At 45.2% G+C, this 22,500-nt stretch overlaps 1 protein-coding gene across 5 annotated transcripts in view; it reads left to right on the top strand.

Moving 5' to 3' along the window:
* Positions 1 to 22,500, top strand: part of MIA2 (MIA SH3 domain ER export factor 2) — a 72,412-nt gene that overhangs the window by 35,610 nt on the left and 14,302 nt on the right. For 4 of the 5 annotated variants that reach the window (XM_040333342.1, XM_040333341.1, XM_040333339.1 and 1 more), the window contains 14 exons: positions 2,494 to 2,604; positions 2,864 to 2,935; positions 3,032 to 3,136; positions 4,865 to 4,987; positions 7,710 to 7,836; positions 8,963 to 9,009; positions 9,632 to 9,722; positions 11,666 to 11,804; positions 13,306 to 13,407; positions 13,494 to 13,554; positions 14,267 to 14,302; positions 16,639 to 16,706; positions 18,090 to 18,169; positions 22,336 to 22,365. In XM_040333342.1, coding sequence (XP_040189276.1) covers positions 2,494 to 2,604; positions 2,864 to 2,935; positions 3,032 to 3,136; positions 4,865 to 4,987; positions 7,710 to 7,836; positions 8,963 to 9,009; positions 9,632 to 9,722; positions 11,666 to 11,804; positions 13,306 to 13,407; positions 13,494 to 13,554; positions 14,267 to 14,302; positions 16,639 to 16,706; positions 18,090 to 18,169; positions 22,336 to 22,365 — 1,192 coding nt within the window. The remainder of the gene's footprint in view (positions 1 to 2,493; positions 2,605 to 2,863; positions 2,936 to 3,031; positions 3,137 to 4,864; positions 4,988 to 7,709; positions 7,837 to 8,962; positions 9,010 to 9,631; positions 9,723 to 11,665; positions 11,805 to 13,305; positions 13,408 to 13,493; positions 13,555 to 14,266; positions 14,303 to 16,638; positions 16,707 to 18,089; positions 18,170 to 22,335; positions 22,366 to 22,500) is intronic. The other variant, XM_040333343.1, reaches the window with a different exon arrangement.

The following is a 22,500-nucleotide window of genomic DNA, read 5'->3' as shown; positions in this document are numbered from 1 at the left end:
ACTTGTCTAATAGCGTCGGCTGCACCATCAGGAGTCTTCGCCAATATTGCACTTTTTGTCTGCCTCATCAGAAGTCCCTATGCGTATCTCAGTTTTGGCATCTCTACGCGTTTCATGTTACATCTGCAGTCTCCATTCATATCGCAGTTTCAGCCTCCTCCATCATGATTCCTGCTGTTTCGTCAGGAGTCTCCACATGTTTTGTCGGTTCCAGATAATATGTCATTGGTCTCTACACATCTCACGGTTGCGTCAGCAGTCTCTAAGCATTCAGCGGGTTCTGTCCATTCTCCAACGTGTATCGCAGTGGGAGCAGCGTCTTCAGGAGCCCCCCACATGTAGCAAGCTTCCAGCTGGTTCTGTAGATGTGGCCGGATTGCAGTATGCATGGAGACTTCTCCAACAGTCCCGCAGCCATAATATCCACCTTGCTTCTACCCCAGGGGACAATACTTACCTGCTGCACACGTCACTATTTACAGTCGGGGCTTTAAATTTGAAGTAAACCCATCCATTTAACAGTTTAAAAAAAAAAAAAACGTAAAATTTCCGGCACATGCATGGAATGTAACACTCCTATTGGTTGCGCTTTCAACCAAACTGTCAAACCATCCAATGGGCGGCGTCCTAACTGATCACATGTGCAGCTGTATATCAAATTGAGACCAAGATGGCGGCTTCCTTGGCTGTAAATGATAGGAGGGTTTACTTCCACTTTAAAATTTTCTTTGGCCTATTTGTGGGATTGGCTCACTTTACTGTATCGCTATTGTTCTGATATTATACTTGTGACCTGATACTTCTTATAATCTGTCATGATCCGGGTCAGCTCAGCTATGGACTCCCACTGAGATTTCCCAGCAGCTGATCTGGTTTGCCATTTGTGGGCCGTTATATTGTGTGTTTCACGTGTGCTCCTGTGTTGCTGTGATTTTCTAATAAAGCCTTTTTATTCAAAATTCTGTAATGGTACAGAAAATGTTTTTTAGGAAAATGTATTATTTGTGTCGCACCAAATTACAGCTCAGGAAACTTATCGGCCGAATTATTATTATTTTTTTTTTTATTGTTGTTCGGCCAAATGACAAAAACAGCCCATGTGCCGCCTAATGGAGGGACATTGAATCGGTGTCACAGGAGGCGGGAAGTTGTTACTACAGCCCAGGCAATTCAAATACGCTCTATGACACACAGAGATCCCCGCTGATCCAGGCACAGGCAGGCTGCATATGCTGGGCACTGGTGAGGCTGCTGGGCACAGGCAGGCTGCATATGCTGGGCACCGGTGAGGCTGCATTGATCTCCTGTACCATGTCTGCAGTCTCTGACCGTCTCCTGTACCATGTCTGCAGTCTCTGACCGTCTCCTGTACCATGTCTGCAGTCTCTGACCTACTCCTGCATCATATCTGCTAGAGGTGCACCGCATGGGAATTTTGCTAATGCTATTAGCAATGTGTTTTATATAAAAAATATTTACATTTTATTTAAAATGTGTGTGTGTGTGTGTGTGTGTGTGTGTGTGTGTATATATGTATGTATGTGTGTGTGTGTGTGTGTGTGTGTATATATGTATGTGTATAACTATATATATATATATATATATATATATATATATATATTACCGAAAAAGAAGAATACACTAGGCCGAAAATTACCGTTTTTTTTTTTTTTTTTTTTTTTTTATATATATTTTAAATAAAATTTAATTTTTTTTATAGAACTCATTGCTAATAGTATTAGCAAAATTCCCATGCAGTGTACCTCTAGCAGACATACTACAGGCGATGGTCAGAGACTGCAGACATGGTACAGGAGATCAATGCAGCCTGCCAGTGTCCATCAAATGCAGCCTGCCTGTGCCCAGCAGTCTCGCCAATGCCCAGCATATGCAGCCTGCCTGTGCCTGGATCAGTGGGGATCTCTGTGTGTCATAGAGCGTATTTGAATTGCCTTGGACGTAGTAACAACTTCCCGCCTCCTGTGGAACCGATTTAATGTCCCTCCATTGGGCGGCACAACGCCTTTTTTCGGTATCGGCTGTTTTTGTCATTCAGCCAAAAGACAAAAACAGAAAGTGTGTGTATGTATATGTATATGTATGTATGTATATGTGTGTGTGTGTGTGTGTGTATATGTATATGTGTATATATATATATATATATATATATATTTATATTTATTTTTTATTTTGGTTCCCTTCACTTCCACACGCAATGGTCCAGCTTGTTGATTGGATGGTACTGTTGTTTTTTTTCTGTATCCCTGTTTCAGATTTTCTCCCACTCCCTGTTTGCTATGACCATTGCTGGGAAGTACAACCAAACTGTGATTGGTATGCATGTTGTGACTACCCAGAAATCTTTTCCCACAGACTAAAAATAGATTGGATATGCATCATCCGAGTGCAGATTGGGGATAACATAGACTTTTCTTTCCTCAATATTGTGCTGAGGATTTTAGTAATGCATGATTTTTTTTTTCTAATTTTTAGACGTTACAGGAAAACCTGCAAACATCTAACAGAGAATTGGAGGAAAATATCTCCAGAATTGAGCAGGATCTAGAAGAAGAGAAACAGCGGGGGACAGAGCTGGATAATACGGTAACGCAACACTGAGAATGCAGCCTATCCATTCACTAGAGACCGGTGACATCACTGAGAATGCAGCCTATCCATTCACTAGAAACCGGTGACATCACTGAGAATGCAGCCTATCCATTCACTAGAGACCGGTGACATCACTGAGAATGCAGCCTATCCATTCACTAGAGACCGGTGACATCACTGAGAATGGGGAAACGCAGTTTGTCTTTTTGTTAATGCGTAAAAAAAATTAACAAATCTAACAAATGTTTTTCAGCTTTCGGAACTGAATGAGAAAATCAAAGCTTTGGAAGATAGTTTCAAAAATGAGAAGTCTTTGAAAGAAGAGGTAAGTCGTGTTGGAGGCAGTTTTTTGATGGGATATCCTCTGGTATCACATTGCTAGTCTTGACTCGCTGTCATGTGACCTCACTTCTTTCTACAGATCCGCACAACACAGAAAGTGTTTGAAATTACCAAAGGCCGGCTGGAGTCGTCGGTGCGCGATGCAGTGGAGGAGCAGGCTCACCTCCAGGAGAGCATTAAACAGGTGAGATCCCCGAGAAACAAAGAGGAACTTTGTGCTGCTACAATACCTACATTTGTAATTTTAGATAAAAACATAAACCAGGCTCCTGGGGATACCAGAGCTGAAACACTCAATGTCGTGGTAAACTGCAAGAGAACTTAGAATGATTTATTGTGTTGTGTCTGTATGTAAACCTTTCCTCCAATCAGTTTTCAGTTGCATTCTAAGCTGCCAAATGCATGTTTTTCTATACCGTATGCTGCTTTATAAAGTATTAATACCCGATAAACCTGCTGCTCTTCTGTATTGTGTCCTCCTTTCTCACGCTGTCACGCTTTCTACATCTTGTGCTGCTTTATAAAGCATAAAAACCCTGTTCCTGTTCCATTCTGTCAAGGCTAAACGCTAGTGGGTCCTGCAGTGGGAGGGGCTGCAGTTTCTGTAGCAGTAGGGGGAGCGGCGGCGGGTCCTGTAGCAGTAGGGGGGAGCGGCGGTGGGTCCTGTTGCAGTAGGGAGGAGCGGCGGTGGGTCCTGTTGCAGTAGGGAGGAGCGGCGGTGGGTCCTGTTGCAGTAGGGGGGAACGGCGGTGGGTCCTGTAGCAGTAGGGGGAAACGGCGGTGGGTCCTGTAGCAGTAGGGGGGAGCGGCGGTGGGTCCTGTAGCAGTAGGGGGGAACGGCGGTGGGTCCTGTAGCAGTAGGGGGGAGCGGCGGTGGGTCCTGTTGCAGTAGGGAGGAGCGGCGGTGGGTCCTGTTGCAGTAGGGGGGAACGGCGGTGGGTCCTGTAGCAGTAGGGGGGAAACGGCGGTGGGTCCTGTAGCAGTAGGGGGAAACGGCGGTGGGTCCTGTAGCAGTAGGGGGAGCGGCGGTGGGTCCTGTAGAAGGGGGGGGGGGACGGCGGTGGGTCCTGTAGCAGTAGGGGGGAGTGGCGGTGGGTCCTGTAGCAGTAGGGGGAGCGGCGGTGGGTCCTGTAGCAGTAGGGGGGAATGGCGGTGGGTCCTGTAGCAGTAGGAGGGAATGGCGGTGGGTCCTGTAGCAGTAGGGGGAAACGGCGGTGGGTCCTGTAGCAGTAGGGGGAAACGGCGGTGGGTCCTGTAGCAGTAGGGGGGAGCGTCGTGGGTCCTGTAGCAGTAGGGGGAATGGCGGTGGGTCCTGTAGCAGTAGGAGGGAATGGCGGTGGGTCCTGTAGCAGTAGGGGGAAACGGCGGTGGGTCCTGTAGCAGTAGGGGGAAACGGCGGTGGGTCCTGTAGCAGTAGGGGGGAGCGTCGTGGGTCCTGTAGCAGTAGGGGGAACGGCGGTGGGTCCTGCTGTGTATGTAAATCTTAAATGTTTATTCCAAAATTCTCAATTGCGTTCTAAGCTGCCAAATGTCTGGTTTTCTGTTGTGAAGTCAGCCTTTGACAACAGAGGCTGAACAAGCCCCCTTGACAAGCCCTTCCAGATGTGATTGACCGCAGCGCATAGCATCAAAGAATTATGAGGCTGGCCAGTTACCATTCTACAAAACTTTTTTTTTTTTTTTTTTTAATATTTACTTTTGCTGCAAATCTGCTACCGTTGGATGAGTGTAGATAATTTTACTGAAAATGTTTGCTGGTATGTTTCTTGAACCTCGTGCTGCACATTGTCAAACAAACTGCTGCCATTTTTGGGACAGATCTTTTTGTTATGTTGGTTAAATATCGACACGCTCACTTGAGGGGCGTATACAAGACGTTCCTGACGTATGCCATTGTCTGTTACTTTTGCAGCTGTCGGAGGAGGCGGAGGGCTGGGAGGAAAGGTTCAGCGAACTCTCGGAGAACTCCAGGATGCTGAGCTCATCAGTGCAGGTTATGCAGGAAGACCTGAGCAACAGACAGAGCCAGGTCAAGGTGGGTGCTGTGTAGTAACTATCGGTATGGTTCTGTGTTTCTATTGTTTGCTGATCTATGCAAATAGTTTCAACACTGAATACTTGGCAGCTATCAATTTCTCTTTGGGATCAATAAAGTATTCTGAATATAAAAATCCAGTGTGTACATGGCAAGAAAAGCAACAGTGTTGTGTGTGTGGTGTGTTTTTTTAGTACAATTTGTGCTAAAGTTTTATCTTTTCTTTGAGACAGTGTACCCAGGGGCTGTATAATAATAGACTATGGGCTAGATTCAGGTACAGTTACGCCGGCGTATCAGTAGATATGCCGTTGTAAATTTAAGCGTATTCTGGAAACCAGATACGCTTAAATTAGGCTAAGATACGAGCGGCGTAAGTCTCCTACGCCGTCGTATCTTAGGGTGCATATTTACACTGGCCGCTAGGTGGCGCTTCCGTTGAGTTCGGCGTAGAATATGCAAATTACTAGATACGCCGATTCACTAACGTACGTGCCCCCGTCGCAATTAGTTGCGCCGTTTACATTAGAGATACGCCGGCGTAAAGATAAAGCAGCTCCCTAGGTGGCGCAGCCCATGCAAGGTATGGACGTCGGAACAGGCCTATTTTTTTACGTTGTTTGCGTAAGTCGTACGCGAATCGGGCTTGACGTAATTTACGTTCACGTCGAAACGGTGTATTTTGGAGCAATGCACACTGGGATATGTCCACGGACGGCGCATGCGCCGTTCGTAAAAAAAAAAGTCAATCACGTCGGGTCACTAAACATTTACCTAAAACACGCCCCCTCATCCTCATTTGAATTAGGCGCGCTTACGCCGGCCCATTTACGCTACGCCGCTGTAACTTAGGAGGCAAGTGCTTTGTGAATACAGCACTTGCCTCTCTAAATTGTGGTGGCGTAGCGTAAATAACATATGCTACGCCCGCACAAACTTACGTCCCCCTACCTGAATCTAGCCCTATATTTGCACTCTACACCAGCGGTTCTGAATGTGGTTTGGCCAGAGGGATTAAAAGCGGTAACTTCCATGGCACCGCTTTATTGAATAAGCCCCTTATTTTCGGGATATGTAATGGAATAAGATATTGTGGCCTATACTCCACCACTCTACCTCTACGATTATCCACCTAATGACCCAGCCCTTTTCTGACTTTTTTTTTTTTTGTTATTTACAAGTTGAAACGTACAATGTTTTAAAAAAAAAAAAAAAAAAAAAAAAACATAATGCATGACCCAATTTTTGGTGAAATATAAAATATGTCATGCCGAGTAAATGGATACCAAATATGTCACGCTTTGAAGGACTTTTATAGGTTACCCCTTTAGCTTTACAGAGGAAGTCTGCTGCTAGAATTGCTGCTCATGATCTAACGTTCAAGGTGATACCTCACATTTGTAGGAGGAACGCTGTTGACGTGCGTGACCAATAGACCCGTTCACCTTTTGCATGCTGTGTTTTTTTTTTGTTCTTATTTAAATTATATTTTACGCTGTTGCTTTAACTATTTGGCCACTTTTATTGCTGTCGCAAGGAATCCTTGTGACAGCAATAGGGACATGACAGGTACTCTTTATGGAGGGATCTGTTGTCCGTAAGACCCCCAAATACCCCTTTTTGCTTGTGAAAGCATTTAAAATGCTAAGATCGTTTTTGAATACTTTTTTTGATTTTCAAAAAAAAATTGCCAAACCAGAAGTGATGTAATGTAATCACTTTCTGTTTACCACAGCGGATTCTGGCTTTGTTTGGGTCTCTGTCCAGCCAGTGGATATGCCGGTTGGTATCTTGGGTATCCCTATGGGACATGAGAGCCGTGGAAGATGGCAAGAGGGGGGGTTCCCCTCTCACTGTTGGCTAGTTGGCCACTCTGAACGTTGGCACTAAGAAAATGGTAACGGGGTGATGCCTGCAGCTGCATATCATCCCAGTACAACCACTTGAAGACCAATGACGTACCAGGTACGTGATTTGGCAGCAAGTGGTTCAGCCCCCGGGGGCGGGACAAAATGCATCAAAGGGAGTGGTCAAGGAGTAGCTGAGGCCTTTTCCATTCATCTTCACATTAAGCTGTGGATGGGTGGTGTCCTCATTTTTGTAAAACGGCAGAATTGAGAGGGAAGGCCAGCACTTTATATCTTAAAGATAACTGGGGCGCTATTGCTCTGTATAGCGCTGTCAGTCTAACACGGTGCACCTGTTTACAGAACTGGAACACAAGCATGGCCACACCAGTATGCAGGTGCTTCTTTATTGTTCACTCAGCCAGCTTGAGGTGTGTCCTAACCTAAACTTTCTTGGTCGTCCAGTAGACCCTCTGTGTAACCAGTGGGGACAGCCATCTGAGCATACAGCTGCCAAGTTGAGGAAGATGATTAGAACAGATACAGCTCTATTCTGAGTAGAGGAGGCAGACATATGTCACTGATTTAAGCACAAGGTGAATGTCCAGCAGTCTATTTATGCACTCATTATTAGGGCAGGTGTGCAGTCCAGTTTGGTCTGAGTTAGTGCTGAGGGGAAGTTGTGTGGCTAAGGCTCAGAGAAGCTGGTCACACAATTTATACTGCTTACCTTCAGTGGAGGTCTGGGAACGAGCAGAATGACTGACTGGATCACAAAACTTGCAGAACAGAATTGCAAATATTTTGTCAGATTAAAAGCTTCATATCTACTGAATATTGACCAACCAGCCATCTGACCTGTTTTTCCTTCACAGTCTCTTATTGACAGTTTGCTGAAAATGAAGGATTGGAGCTCAGGGGTGGAAGAAATCAACAAAGATGAGGATGAGGATGGCGTGCTTGCCAGTATCCAGTGGGATTTTGAAAATGGGGAGCCTTTAGGTAAGAAGGATTGTTCCTGCTTCTCTGTCATCCATTCCTTCACCCCCAACCCTCCTCCCTTGTTGTTGTTTTTTGTTTCCAGAATTAAAAATATGTGTAACTTCGAGGGCAACGTGAGAGTCTCTTCAAATACCATCCAGGACCCACTTATACTTGTCCTCGGATGTGGGCACAGTGGGGACAATTTCTGTGGGGACAATTGATGGGGACAATTGATGTGGGCACAGTGGGGACAATTGATGTGGGCACAGTGGCTGCGTTTGGCATGGCACAGTGGCGACAATTGATGGCATGGCACAGTGGCTGCATTTGATTGGCACAGTGGCTGCCTTTGATGAGCTGCAATTGTCTTTTTTTTTTTTTTTTTTCTTTTTTTTTTTTTTTCATTTGTTTGCGCCCCCCCTAAAAATTTTGAGCACCAGCCGCCACTGATTTAGGCTGCACCATGGGAGAAGGTCACATGTACTCTCCATAGTCAGAAGTTGTAAGCATCTTGCAAGAGCTTACACAGAGTGGTTGGGGAAGTGCAGCAAGGGTGTGGGTTGGTGAAGAAAGGTTGTAAAAGATTGTTGCTGCACTCTGAATGGGCAAAAACTTCCAATTGTATATTAGACCAAAATGGAGCAAAGAAGACAATATTATTGTTATGACTTAAATATGCCGTTGCAGGCCCTGTTGGCGCTCCCATGTGGTAGGCCCTGCTGGCGCCCCCTGTTGCCGTTCCCACTGCAGTAGCCCCCTGTTGCCGTTCCCACTGCAGTAGCCCCTTGTTGCCGTTCCCACTGCAGTAGCCCCTTGTTGCCGTTCCCACTGCAGTAGCCCCTTGTTGCCGTTCCCACTGCAGGACCCTTGATGGCTTCGAGATAAAAATGAATCCTCTCTGGCTGATCAGTGTCCGTTTTTTGAGGCGTTTTGTACAGAATGCCTCCAGGTTGCCGTATTGCTTTGAATTTTACAGGAATTGACAGCAGCATCAGATTGAAAAGGAAAGGTCATATTTAATTACAATAAATTACAACATGGCCTTTGTAGAAATTGATATGTTATAGTTTTTTTGTTTGCTGTCTTTTTTTCCATGAAAGTTGCGTTACCCTTTAAGTACACATGTTGTTTTTGTTACTTTTAGGAGATCCTCAGAAACAAACTATAAAGAAGCTAATCTTTGCTGCAAAGGTGAGATTTATAGCATTACATTCAGCATCTTTTTAGGATGTATGTATGGTGGCTTTTTCTTATTTTTTTATTTATTTTTTGTTCATATGGCAGGGAGGGTGAATGGAGACAGATAAGTTTTAAAAGTGGTACTAAAGGTTCATTTAAAAAAAATAAAAAAAAACAACAAACATGTTATACTTGCCTCCATTGTGCAGTTTATTTTGCACAGAGTGGCCCCGATATTCCTGTTCTGGGGTCCCATGGCGGCTCCTCCCCACAATAGCTAACCCCCTTTGGGAAGCTCTCTGGGGTTGGGGTTACCTTTCGGGCGTGCTCCCGTGTCATATACTCGGTGTCCGTAGATGCAGAGTGTATGACTCGGTCTCGCCCCCTGGTGGACGCATCATTGGATTTGATTGACAGCAGTGGAAGCCAATGGCTGCGCTGCTATGAATCTCTCCAATCAACGCTGAGACGCCGGGGGATGCGCAGAGCAGGTGAATGGGCCCAGGTAATTAAAACGGGGGGGGGCATAGGATGCATTAAGCTGAAAAGATACGAACCTTTACAACCCCTTTTAAGTGTTCCACTTACAACCTGATTACAGTATATGTGATTTGTTCTTTTTGTGCTCTTTTAGCTGAATGCATCTTTGAAGAGTGTTGAATCAGAGAAGAAGCAGCTATATGAGAACCTCTCGGATGAAGTGAAGGCCAAGGAGCATTTTTCAGGTAGAAAAAAAACAAAAAACGAAATGAGATAATTTATGTTGGAGAAGATGATCAGTATTTCTGCTTACAGAGAATTTGCCAATAAAAGGAACACTTCATATGAATGAACAGGGAGCATGTTGTCAAAATAAATCATGAATCCCGCCCGTAGGGTGCGTGTAATATCTAAAATGTTATATGTATGTGTGTGTGTGTATGTATGTATGTATGTATGTGTGTATGTATGTATATATATTTATTAGTGTGTGTGTGTGTGTGTGTGTGTGTGTGTGTGTGTGTGTGTGTGTGTGTGTATGTGTATATATATATATATATATATATTAGGGCTGTGGAAATTAACTATTAATTCATCGATTAATCTTAAATTTTTTTGATCGATCAACATTTTTTTGATCGATCAAAATTATTTTGATTTGTACTCACCTCTCCGCCGACTTCAGGGAGTTCCGCCGGAGATCCGGTGACGTCATGGACACTGGCGGGGCTTGCCGTGTCCATCTGAAGGGCTCCTTTGCTGTGCCTTCATATCTGAATGTCGGCGGGACCTTACTATCTGCCACACGCAAGGGCTGTTACACTTCCCTCTATCACTTCCCTCTATCAACCTGGGATTCTATAACCATCTACTGGGAGTTGTGATAGTTCCCTTCATGGGACATCTACATGCCGATGGACTGATGTTAACCCCTCCTCATCTGGATTCAGCAGTAGCATCGTTGTACACATTTTTATACCAGTATCATACTTAGCTACATGTTTTTATGACTGCTTTTGCTACCGTTTGGTATTACTCGCACCCTTTTTACAGTTTATGTAGCTCCATCGATTTTATCTCCAGTGCAATATTTATTTTGTTACCTACTTGAAGACTATAAACGTTTTAATGCTATTCCCATCGAGCGCTGCCTTTGCATGTTTTTTGTATCCTGCTATCCATTTTTTCAGTGGTTGGTAGCTGCACTGGGAATCAGCCTGCAAGGAGGAGATCCGCTAAAAGTAGTTGGATCTGTATGTGCGTTATAATTAATCGAAATTAGTCGATTAATCGATTAAAAAAAAATTTGATTAATCGAACACAAAAATTTTGATCAGTAACAGCCCTAATATATATATATATATATATATATGTATATTTATGTATATGTATGTATATGTATATGTATGTATGTGTGTGTGTGTGTGTGTGTATGTATGTGTATACATACATACATACATACATACATACATACATACATACATACATACATACATACATACATACATTTTATACTGTGTTTACCCGAAAATAAGCCCTATTTTTAAATGCTTGTAAAACGTATAATCCACTCTATTACAGTATTATATAATGTACAATGTGTGAGTTTCTCGCACGACCGCACAATTGTTAAAGCGACGCAGTGCCGAATCGTAAAAACTGGCCAGGTTCTTTAGCTGCCTAAAGGTCTGGATCTTAAGTGGTTAATCCAGTACTGCTGCCATAGCCACACAGTCAGCTGGAGCTCCTATCAAGGGCGTTGAGAGGATTTTGGTGCACGGTACCATAGAGGGGGAGATGTGATTGATTAAGCTCTGATTCTTTCCTTTCTTGTGAGTGCATTTTTATCTAGTTTTTATCATAAAATAAAGTATATTGCACCAGAACCCGTGAGCTCTTCTCTCTTGTTTTTGTATATTTTAATTTTTTTCCCTAAAAATTCGTATTTGAAAAAACGCTGTGCAAATATTGTGTGACATAAAAAAAAAAAAAAAAAAATTCAATACCCGCCATTTTATTCTCGAGGGCCTCTGGCAGATTAAACAACTTTTTCTTTTATATGTAGCTGATCTGTGTATTTAGTTGTTTGGTTGCTTTGCTCCTTGGTTTTGTTGGGCTTTCCTAAACTGTAAGTTGTATCACCTCGAGGCACGATCATTTCCCATCCAGATGAATTTCTGCCTTTCAGAATGTATCAGCAATCTGCAGAACACAAACCAGTCCCTGTCTCTGGAGAAGAGGCAGCTGGAGGAGGATGTGGAGAAGATGAAACAGAAGATGAGCGTCATGATGGAGGTGTACCAGGAAAACGAGAGAAAACTGCACAGGTGGGGGGAGAACTTCTCCTTTTTAAAAGTAAAAATTCAGACTGAACCCTTTACACACACTTGTATACATCTTTGCACACTTCCAGCAAACTTCTGCATAAAAACAGGGATTCATGGTTGTCATATATGCATCACATGTACAAGCTGGCCAACTGCCCCAAAGTGATCCCTTGCGGGCCAGTCACTACTTTATTCCAAATACTTACTTATAGCATACTTTAGTGCAGGTCTAGGCAGCCTCGGCCCTCCAGCTGTGGTGAAACTACAAATCCCATCATGCCTCTGCCTCTAGGAGTCATTCCTGTGATTGTCAGGGTCTTGCAATGTCTAATGGGACTTGTAGTTTCACCACAGCTGGAGGGTCGGGGTTGCCCACCCCTGCTTTAGTGGATATATACAGTACTGGGGAATTATAGGTTATAAACCTTTTGAAAGTTGTTGTTTTTATTGAAGAAAAAAAAAAACATGCCTATACTTACCTGCTCTGTGCAATCTTTTTCCACAAAGCAGACCTGATCCTCCTCTTCTGGGGTCCCCTACCGGTGCTCCAGGTCTCTCCTCCTCACTGTGTGCCCCTGCGGAAAGATGCTTTCCCTGGGGGCTTAAGAACCGACGCACAATAATATACGTCGGCAGAGCGGCACGGCCGGGCTCTTAACAGCAATGTACCTGCACGTGCTCATGCCCAGCCGTACCGTTCTGCCGACGTATATCATTGTGCGGCGGTTCTTAAGCCCCCAGGGAAAGCATCTTTCTGCAGGGGCACACAGCGAGGAGGAGAGACCTGGAGGGCCGGTAGGGGACCCAAGAAGAGGAGGATAAGGGCTGCTTTGTGGAAAAAGATTGCACAGAGCAGGTAAGTATAGGCATGTTTTTTTTTTTCTTCAATAAAAACTGTCAAAAGGTGAGTCGCGCGCACCCGCGGATCAGATTGCCGCCAGTGTCCCGTGATCAGGTCACAGAGGGAGAGGTAAGTGTAAACAAACCTTTCCCTGTTCTTCATGGCAGTGTCAGTGATCGTCTGTTCCCTATCATAGGGAACGACAATCGGTGATGTGTCACGCCGGGCCACGCCCCCCACAGTAAGAATCTCACACTAGGGCACACTTAACCCCTACAGTGCCACCTAGAGGTTAACCCCTTCACTGCCAGTGTCATTTTTACAGTAATTGGTGCATTTTTATAGCACTGATCGCTGTAAAAATGACAATGGTCCCAAAAATGTGTCCGCCATAATGTCGCCGTCATGATACAGGGTACATCTTATGTTCATCACCTGAGGCCAGTCACTTCACTGGGTATATGAGAGGGTTTACAATCACGTTAAGCGAGGGCTATGAATCTGGCTCTTGCTACCTCTTTAAGCGTAGATGTTCTGTTAAATTAAATGGTTGGGCTTTGGCTACACCATGTAATGCCGTAGTATGGATGGGGAGGATTTGCCATGTAGGAACTTTAAAAAAAAAAAACCATAAGATTTTCTGTCCGTCTTGTTTTTTAGGAAGCTGACCGTACAGGAGAGGGAGCGCGTACAGAAGGAGGCCAAACTCAGTAAAGCAGATGAGAAAGCCATCATGGCCGACACCGAGCTCGTTACTGTCAGGTAAGCCTTGGCATTGTCTGGTGATTTGTCACTCCTCCCCGCTGGGCCTTCAACGCTCACCCAGTGTGTCTCTCTTCCTTTTCCAGGACACGACTGACCGAACTGGAAGAGGAAACTGAGCGGAGCGTCACCTCCTATCAGACGCAGGTCAGGATTTTGTAGCTTTGATACTTTATAAAAAAAAAAAAAAAAAATACTGCAAGGAGGGTTGATCACATGCGTACCCGCCCAGGAGGAACTTTGGGCCAACTTTTCTTTAGTGGTCACATCATATGGACACTCTAGGACAGGGATATGCAATTAGCGGACCTCCAGCTGTTGCAGAACTACAAATCCCATGAGCCATTGCAAGACTCTGACAGCCACAAGCATTATACCCAGAGACAGAGGCATGATGGGACTTGTAGTTTTGCAACAGCTGGAGGTCCGCTAATTGCATATCCCTGCTCTAGGAGGAGGAATACAGCAGAACTGTGGTCCATTTAAAGCAACTGGCTAGCTTCAATTCCCCACTTCTCTCCAGCATATGCTAAGCCTACTTTAACCCCCCCCCCCCCACTGCTCCATTTAACCACTTAAGACCCGGTCCATTATGCAGCTAAAGGACCTTGCCCCTTTTTGCGATTCAGCACTGCGCCGCTTTAACTGACAATTGCGCGGTCGTGTGACGTGGCTCCCAAACAAATTGGCGTCCTTTTCCTGCTCCCGCTGACGGCGGGACGTTTTCCTGCTCCCGCTGACGTCTGAAGGACCATAAGCTGGCCCTTTCTTTATAAAGTTTGGAGACCTTTTATATGTCTACCTTCCTACCCTCACCATTGTGCTCCCCTAAAATCTCTGTCATTTTTTTTTTTTTCAGGTCGGATCATATGAAAAGAAAGCTTATGATAACTGGGTGAGTGTCATGATTTTTATTTAATTTTTTTCTGTTATTTACATATATACAGTTGTACTCAAAAGTTTGCATACCCTGGCAGAAATTGTGATATGTTGGCATTTATATTGAAAATATGACTAATCATCCCAAAGAACTGTCTTTTATTTAAGGATAACCATCGCATGAAGCCATTATCACATAAGGTTTTTTTAATCCTTTTTAAATCGTAATAACAGAAATCACCCAAATGGTCCTGATAAAAAGTTTACATACCCTGGAATGTTTGGCCTTGGTACAGACACAGAAGGTGGCATACACAGGTTAAAATGGCATTTCCCACATTTGTGGCTTTTTAAATCACAATTAATGTCTGTGTGTAAATGGTCAAAGAGTTTATTGGCTCTCACATGAATGCACTAAGCAGACTAGACGCTGAGCCATGAGGAGGTAGAAAAGAACAGTCAAAAGACCTGCGTAACAAGGTCATGAAACTTTACAAAGATGGAAAAGGATATAAAAAGATATCAAAAGCCTTGACTATGCCAGTCGGTACTGGTCAATCATTTAATAAGAAGTGGAAAATGTGGGGATCTCTTGATACTGTCAAGGCACGCTCTACTAGATCTGTGAGGTCTTCTTGGGCTTTTCAGCATCAAGTAACTGTTTCCCAAGTTTGCAAGGCTGCCATCTGGTGTTCTGTGCCCATGTTTTCCAACAGCTTAAAGCGGAGTTCCGGCCACAATTTCACTTTTTAAATATAAATACCCCTGTAATACACAAGCTTAATGTATTCTAGTAAAGTTAGTCTGTAAACTAAGGTCCGTTTTGTTAGGTTGTTACTGCATTTAGACACTTTATAAAATAGAAATTGACTGGGTCCATCTTAAGTGTGGGCATCATGAAGCCAGACTGTATGACTTCCTGGATTTCAGCCTTGCACATGCTCAGTGCTGCACATGCAGTGTCCGATCAGGTTTCAGCACCTGTGCTGTCCAAGTCACATGATTCTTTGAGACTAGGGAGTGCACAGACTCCTGGAAAGTTACACCCACTACATTCCCAGGAGTCTGTGCGGTGTAGGTTAGGAAGCATTAAGCACCTAGGTGCAGGAAGTGGGAAGATTAACTATTCTACCTAGCAACAACACTTTGAAGGCATCTAAAAAATAAAAAAAATTTTGTAAAGGACTAATGACATTTTTTTAAAACTACTGATGTAATGTTATATTTATGGGTGGAACTCCACTTTAACACTTGTGGTTGGGGGATGGTAAAAACGGGCAGCCAAGCTGCATTTTTGCTGCCCTCCCTCCAAAAATGATACCCCCCCCCCCCTATCAATCTACTGCCCGCCAAACGCAACCCATTCAAGTTAAAGTAGATGTGCCACAACCGCCCTGCAACCACATGTAATGCACATGGATGCAGCACAGTCAGAACAGACGGGGAAGAGGTGACATGTCCTCTCTTCACCGCCTGTCAAATGCCTCTGAAAAGGCAATCCACCATGGATCACTTTTAAGAGGAGCAGCAAAGTCTGCCACACTAAACTTGGATTTGGTTGTAGGTCCTTCAGGCGGCTTTCTGGGCTACAGGCTGACCCCAGTTCTGCTGTCCAGTCCTCAGCTGGATTCATTTTGAATGTTCCAAGGGTTAAAGACTTCCTGTGTTCCTCAATGGCTGAGAAAGAAAATAATATGCTTGTATTCACCATCCTTTTCTTGGAGTCTATTGAGGGACACAGGTAGTGCATTGTTGGTAGTAGGAGGGGTTATGCTGCAGCCTATCCATTCACTAGAGAGCGGTGACATCACTGAGAATGCAGCCTATCCATTCACTAGAGAGCAGTGACATCACTGAGAATGTAGCCTATCCATTCACTAGAGAGCAGTGACATCACTGAGAATGCAGCCTATCCATTCACTAGAGACTGGTGACATCACTGAGAATGCAGCCTATCCATTCACTAGAGACTGGTGACATCACTGAGAATGCAGCCTATCCATTCACTAGAGACTGGTGACATCACTGAGAATGCAGCCTATCCATTCACTAGAGACTGGTGACATCACTGAGAATGCAGCCTATACATTCTCTAGAGAGCAGTGACATCACTGAGAATGCAGCCTATACATTCACTAGAGACTGGTGATATCACTAGTGAATGGGTAGGCTGCATTCTCAGTGATGTCACCGGTCTCTAGTGAATGGATAGGCTGCATTCTCAGTGACCGGTGACATCACTGAGAATGCAGCCTATCCATTCACTAGAGACTGGTGACATCACTGAGAATGCAGCTTGTTTCGGCACATTGTGTAACATTCTGATGTAATCTTTTTCTGTTTTGTTTTTAGCTCACTGCAAGAGCAGCAGAAAGATATTTGAGTGATGTGAAGATCGAAACTTTAAATCTGCGACAGAAGTGAGTACTCTGCAGATCTTACTCTGATCTCCCATAACTGTGACCATATCGGCAGGCTTGTTGTTTTCTAGCAGAGGCAGCTGATGGGGGAGGGTCAGTTCCTATTGATGTAGTCACACCCCCAGAACTATGTCTCCCAAAGCCTTTTTTTTTTGTAGAGATGAACATGGCATCCAGAAAGCGCTTTACGTTTTCCACATTTTATGTTCTGGCTTCCATAACTGAATAAATTCATTATTTTTCCTCCAAAATTCTACAAACAATCCCCCATAATGACAACTTTAACCACTTAAAGTGGAGGTTCACCCGAAAAGTTAATTTTTAACATTAGATTGAGGCTCATTTTGTGAAGGTGAATCGGGTAGTTTTTTTTTTAAATCGAAGCAGTACTTACCGTTTTAGAGAGCGATCTTCTCCGCCGCGTCCGGGTATGGGCTGCGGGACTGGGCGTTCCTATTTGATTGACAGTCTTCCGACGGTCGCATCTATCACGTAACGATTTTCCGAAAGTAGCCGAACGTCGGTGCGCAGGCGCCGTATAGAGCCGCACCGACGTTTCGGCTACTCGTGACGCGATGTATGCGACCGTCGGAAGCCTGTCAATCAAATAGGAACGCCCAGTCCCGAAGACCATACCCGGAAGCGGCGGAGAAGATCGCTCTCTAAAACAGTAAATACGGCTTTGAATTTAAAAAAAAAAATACCCGATTCCCCCTTCAGAAAACGAGCCTCAATCTAATGTTAAAAACATTTTTTCGGGTGAACTCCCGCTTTAAGCCCCGGACCATTTCTCTGGCCAAAGCCTAGAGCACTTTTTGCGATTCGGCACTGCGTCGCTATAACTGACGTGGCTCCCAAACAAAATTGACATCTCTTTTTTTCCCACAAACAGAGCTTTCTTTTGGTGGTATTTGATCACTTTGGGGGTTTTAATTTTTTGCGCTATTAAACAAAAATGGAGCAACAATTTTGAAAAATACAATATTTTTTCTTTTTTGCTATAATAAATATCCCCAAAAATATCTAAAAAAAAAAAAAATGTTTTCCTCAGTTTTAGGCATATATATATCGGGAAAATTACATATATATATATATATATATATATATATATATATATATATATATATATATATATAATATAATCTCTATATCTATATCTCTCTATATCCATCTATCTCATTATATCATTTGTCATTTTGCGCAGCCGTGGTTAAAAGAACTTTCCGAATACTCCTTTACCGGATAGATTTTTTTATTTTATTTATTTATTTTTCTCAGCTAACACTCGAACATGCTTTACACGCTTTTTTTTTTTTTCTCAGACATTTAGATTGTAGTAAGTCTCTAATGTTGTTGTATTTCATCTTCTGCTTGCTTTTGTAGGTTAACGGAGGCAGAGTATAAACTGGAACTCCTGGAGAAGGACCCATTTGCTCTGGATGTGATTCAAGCCATCGGGAGAGGTAAATGACTGAATGTCATGTAAACCCTCATGTTTTTGCACTTTAATGCATCCTAAAACTGACCGGACTAAAAAGCAGCCCCCCCCCCCCCCCCTCTGCCCGTTGTCTCTGCTCTTGATTGGATAGATTGATAGCAGCGCAGCCATTGGTTCCCACTGCTGTCAATCAAATCCAATGATGTGGGCTCCAGGGGGACCCCAGTAGAGGAGGATCAGGACTGCTCTGTGCAAAACTAACTGTACAGAGGAATTAAGTATATGTTTATTAAAGGGGTTGTAAAGTAAAAAAAAAATTCCCTAAACAGCTTCCTTTACCTTAGTGCAGTCCTCCTTCACTTACCTCATCCTTCCATTTTGCTTTTAAATGTCCTTATTTCTTCTGAGAAATCCTCACTTCCTGTTCTTCTGTCTGTAACTCCACACAGTAATGCAAGGCTTTCTCCCTGGTGTGGAGTGTCGTGCTCGCCCCCTCCTTTGGACTACAGGAGGAAGCCTCGCATTACTGTGTGGAGTTGGACAGAAGAACAGGAAGTGAGGATTTCTCAGAAGAAGCTATTTAGGGATTTTTTTTTTTTACCTTTACAACCCCTTTAAACAAAAAAGTAAGGGGCAGATCCACAAAGAGAGTATGCCGGCGTATCTACTTATACGCCGGCGTACATTCAAATTTCCTGCGTCGTATCTTTAGTTTGAATCCTCAAACCAAGATACGACGGCATCTGGGTTAGATCCGACAGGCGTACGGCTTCGTACGCCTTCGGATCTTAGATGCAATACTTCGGCGTCCGCTGGGTGGAGTTCTCGTAGTTTTCCACATCGAGTATGCAAATTGGCTATTTCCGACGATCCACGAACGTACGCGCGCCCGTCGCATTCTCTTACGTCGTCTCTAGTCTGCTTTTCCCGGCGTATAGTTAAAGCTGCTGTTTTGCGGCGTATAGTTAGACTTGCCATGTTAAGTATGGCCGTCGTTCCCGCGTTTAATTTTAATTTTATTTTATTTTTTTGCGTAAGTCGTCCGTGAATCGCGGGTTGGACGTAATTTACATCCAAGTCTAAACAATGAAGTCCTTTTGCGCAATGCACGGCGGGAAATTTAGGGACGGCGCATGCGCAGTTCGTTCGGCGCGGGGACGCGCTTCATTTAAATTAAACACGCCCCCTACCCGCCCAACTTGAATTCTGCGCCGTTACGCCGCTTGAGATACACTACGCCGCCGTAACTTGCGGCGCAAAATCTTTATGGATTTGAACCAAAGCCAGGTAAGGTACGGCGGCGTAGCGTATCTCAGATACGATGCGCCGGGGCAGATCTTTGTGGATCTGCCCCTAAGACTTAGTCACTTTAGGGCAGGGGTGGGCAATTATTTTTTCGATGGGGCCACATGAGAAACTAAAAATATTTTGGAGGGCCGGGCCAAAAGGCTAAACTCAATACTGCATAAAATCAATTGTATTTCTTTATAAAAAGCAGTAAATATCATTGTTGGAAAACTGGTACGAGTACTTGTTATAGACATGGCACAGGAGGGGGACAGAGGCTGGGGACATGGCACAGGAGGGGGACAGAGGCTGGGGACATGATACAGGAGGGGGACAGAGGCTGGGGACATGGCACAGGAGGGGGACAGAGGCTGGGGACATGGCACAGGAGGGGGACAGAGGCTGGGGACATGGCACAGGAGGGGGACAGAGGCTGGGGACATGGCACAGGAGGGGGACAGAGGCTGGGGACATGGCACAGGAGGGGGACAGAGGCTGGGGACATGACACAGGAGGGGGACAGACGCTGGGGACATGACACAGGAGAGGGACAGACGCTGGGGACATGACACAGGAGGGGGACAGACGCTGGGGACATGACACAGGAGGGGGACAGACGCTGGGGACATGACACAGGAGGGGGACAGACGCTGGGGACATGACACAGGAGGGGGACAGACGCTGGGGACATGACACAGGAGGGGACAGACGCTGGAGACATGACACAGGAGAGGGACAGACGCTGGGGACATGACACAGGAGGGGGACAGAGGCTGGGGACATGACACAGGAGGGGGACAGACGCTGGGGACATGACACAGGAGGGGGACAGACGCTGGGGACATGGCACAGGAGGGGGACAGACGCTGGGGACATGGCACAGGAGGGGGACAGATGCTGGGGACATGACACAGGAGGGGGACAGAGGCTGGGGACATGGCACAGAGGCTGCAAATAAATCATATCACTTCTTCACATCATCAGTATGCTGTGTCTTCCTCCTGTGCCCCTTTCACCTCTCCACAGATCTGACCTGTGGAGAGGTGAAAGGGGCACAGGAGGAGGACACAGCATACTGATGATGTCTAGGTAGGATAGCACTTCACACTCTGCTGCTGGACTGAGGAGGACTCACCAGACAAGGCCAGGGCAGTGGCACTGAGGGCAGGCAGCAGGCGTTGCGAGGAGTCCTACTCCAACGAAGAGAGTGGAGACCAGGGTCCACTCCAGGTCCGGGCACCAGCATGGCGGCTGGCCGACTGCTACAGTCAGTCAGTCGGGCGGGCAGAGCAGGCAGGCAGGCGCACTGGTCGGTCTCCGTCTGCCTTCACTCAGTCCACTCCGTCACAGTGGGGGTGCGTCTGCAGTGTGTCCACTACATCTGCTGCTGTGTGCAATCCCGCCAGTGCCGCTCTCCACAGAGTCCACACATTCTACGATGTTCCTCAGTTTCCCCGCGCTGCTCTTTTGAATTGGCTGGCAGCAGTGTTGTTAGTGCGAAAATGCGCTTTGATAATTGGCTGCGCGGCGGGTGGTGATGGGCTGGGCGGTCAGAGAGGGAGAGGCTATGCATAATGTAGGAGGACTAGACGCTGCCTGCGCTGCGGCTCACATTCGGATCTTTTTACGGGCACATTTCCCTTATTACGGACTTTTACGAACAGGGAAAAAGCGCCTTTTATTTACGTACTGTCCGTAATTCTACGGACGGTTGGCAACACTGCCCGGGGGCCGGATTAAAAGGTCCGCCGGGCCGTATACGGCCCGCGGGCCTTAGTTTGCCCAGGTCTGCTTTAGGGCATGGGTGCTCAACCTGTGGCTCTCCAGCTGTTGCGGAACTACAATTCCCATGAGGCATTGCAAGCCGCTGACAGGTACAAGCATGTCTCCCAAAGGCTGAGGCATTATGGGAATTGTAGTTTTGCAACAGCTGGAGAGCCACAGGTTGAGCACCCATGCTTTAGGGCCTCATGCACACTGGACGTCTTTTTTGACGTTTTTACAGCAGCTGTTTTTGGCTGTAGACATTTTTTCCATCCATGTTCTCCTATGGTTCCACGAACACACATACTGTTATCAGTGGAGTTTTTGAGCAGTAACAAAAACAAAACAAAACTAGTGGGTTCTGAGAGACGTTGTTCAGCTGTAAAAACGCTCTAGCGCTGATAAACTCGGCTCGCCAGCGTTTTTGATCCATTGGGGAAAACAAAATAAAAACGTGAATAAACGCTATTGCTAAAACGTTGAAAAACTCACTGCAAAGCTACTGCCTTTTTTTTATTTTAACGTTCTTTTAATATCCAGCGTGCATGAGTCCTAAGGGTTGTTTAATCAATTTACTCTCGACCCCCCCCCCCCCCCCCCCCCGGACCCACGGCGCTAAAACTGGTCCCCAAAAAGTGTCACTTGGTGTCAGATTTGTCCGCCGCAATGTCGCAGTCCCGCTAAAAATTGTAGATGGCCGCCATTACTAGTAACATTAGCCGAGGCGAGACTAGGAAATCCAAAATGGTGGCGGCATCTCTGGGTAGACAGGTGGCATTACAGCATGATTTTTGGGACTTATAATTAGCTAGAGAGAAACTTGGGGGTTTTCATTTTGTTATATTTTTGTCCACTTTTCTGTGATTTGTGTTCTGTGCAGCTGTAAGTGTGATTCCCCCCATTACTCTAAACAAGGGGTCTCAAACATGGGCGACCCTCCAGCTGTTGCAAAACTACAAGTCCCATTATGTCTCTGCCTGTGGGAGTCATGCTTGTAACTGTCAGCCTTGCAATGCCTCATGGGACTTGTAGTTCAGCAACAGCTGGAGGGTTACCAGTTTGTGACCTCTGCTTTACACTCAGTGATATGGAGAAGATTTAATTTGGTGTATTTAACATGTCGTATTTTTCTCCTGGTAGCTTACGCAGACGCCTTTATTAACCACCCAGGTATCAATGTTTACATTACTGTCCTTCATTCATGGAACATACACCATCCGCCCATAGTGTCTGTGTTCTTCTATGACATCATATAGACCAATAATCGTAGCAACATGCATCATTAATGTAATACCGTCCTGATTG

The sequence above is a fragment of the Rana temporaria genome, chromosome 13 (assembly GCF_905171775.1).
Source record: "Rana temporaria chromosome 13, aRanTem1.1, whole genome shotgun sequence".
NCBI lineage: Eukaryota > Metazoa > Chordata > Amphibia > Anura > Ranidae > Rana > Rana temporaria.
The sequence above is the reverse complement of the archived record's forward strand: the minus strand, read 5'-3'. Positions and strand labels throughout refer to the sequence as shown.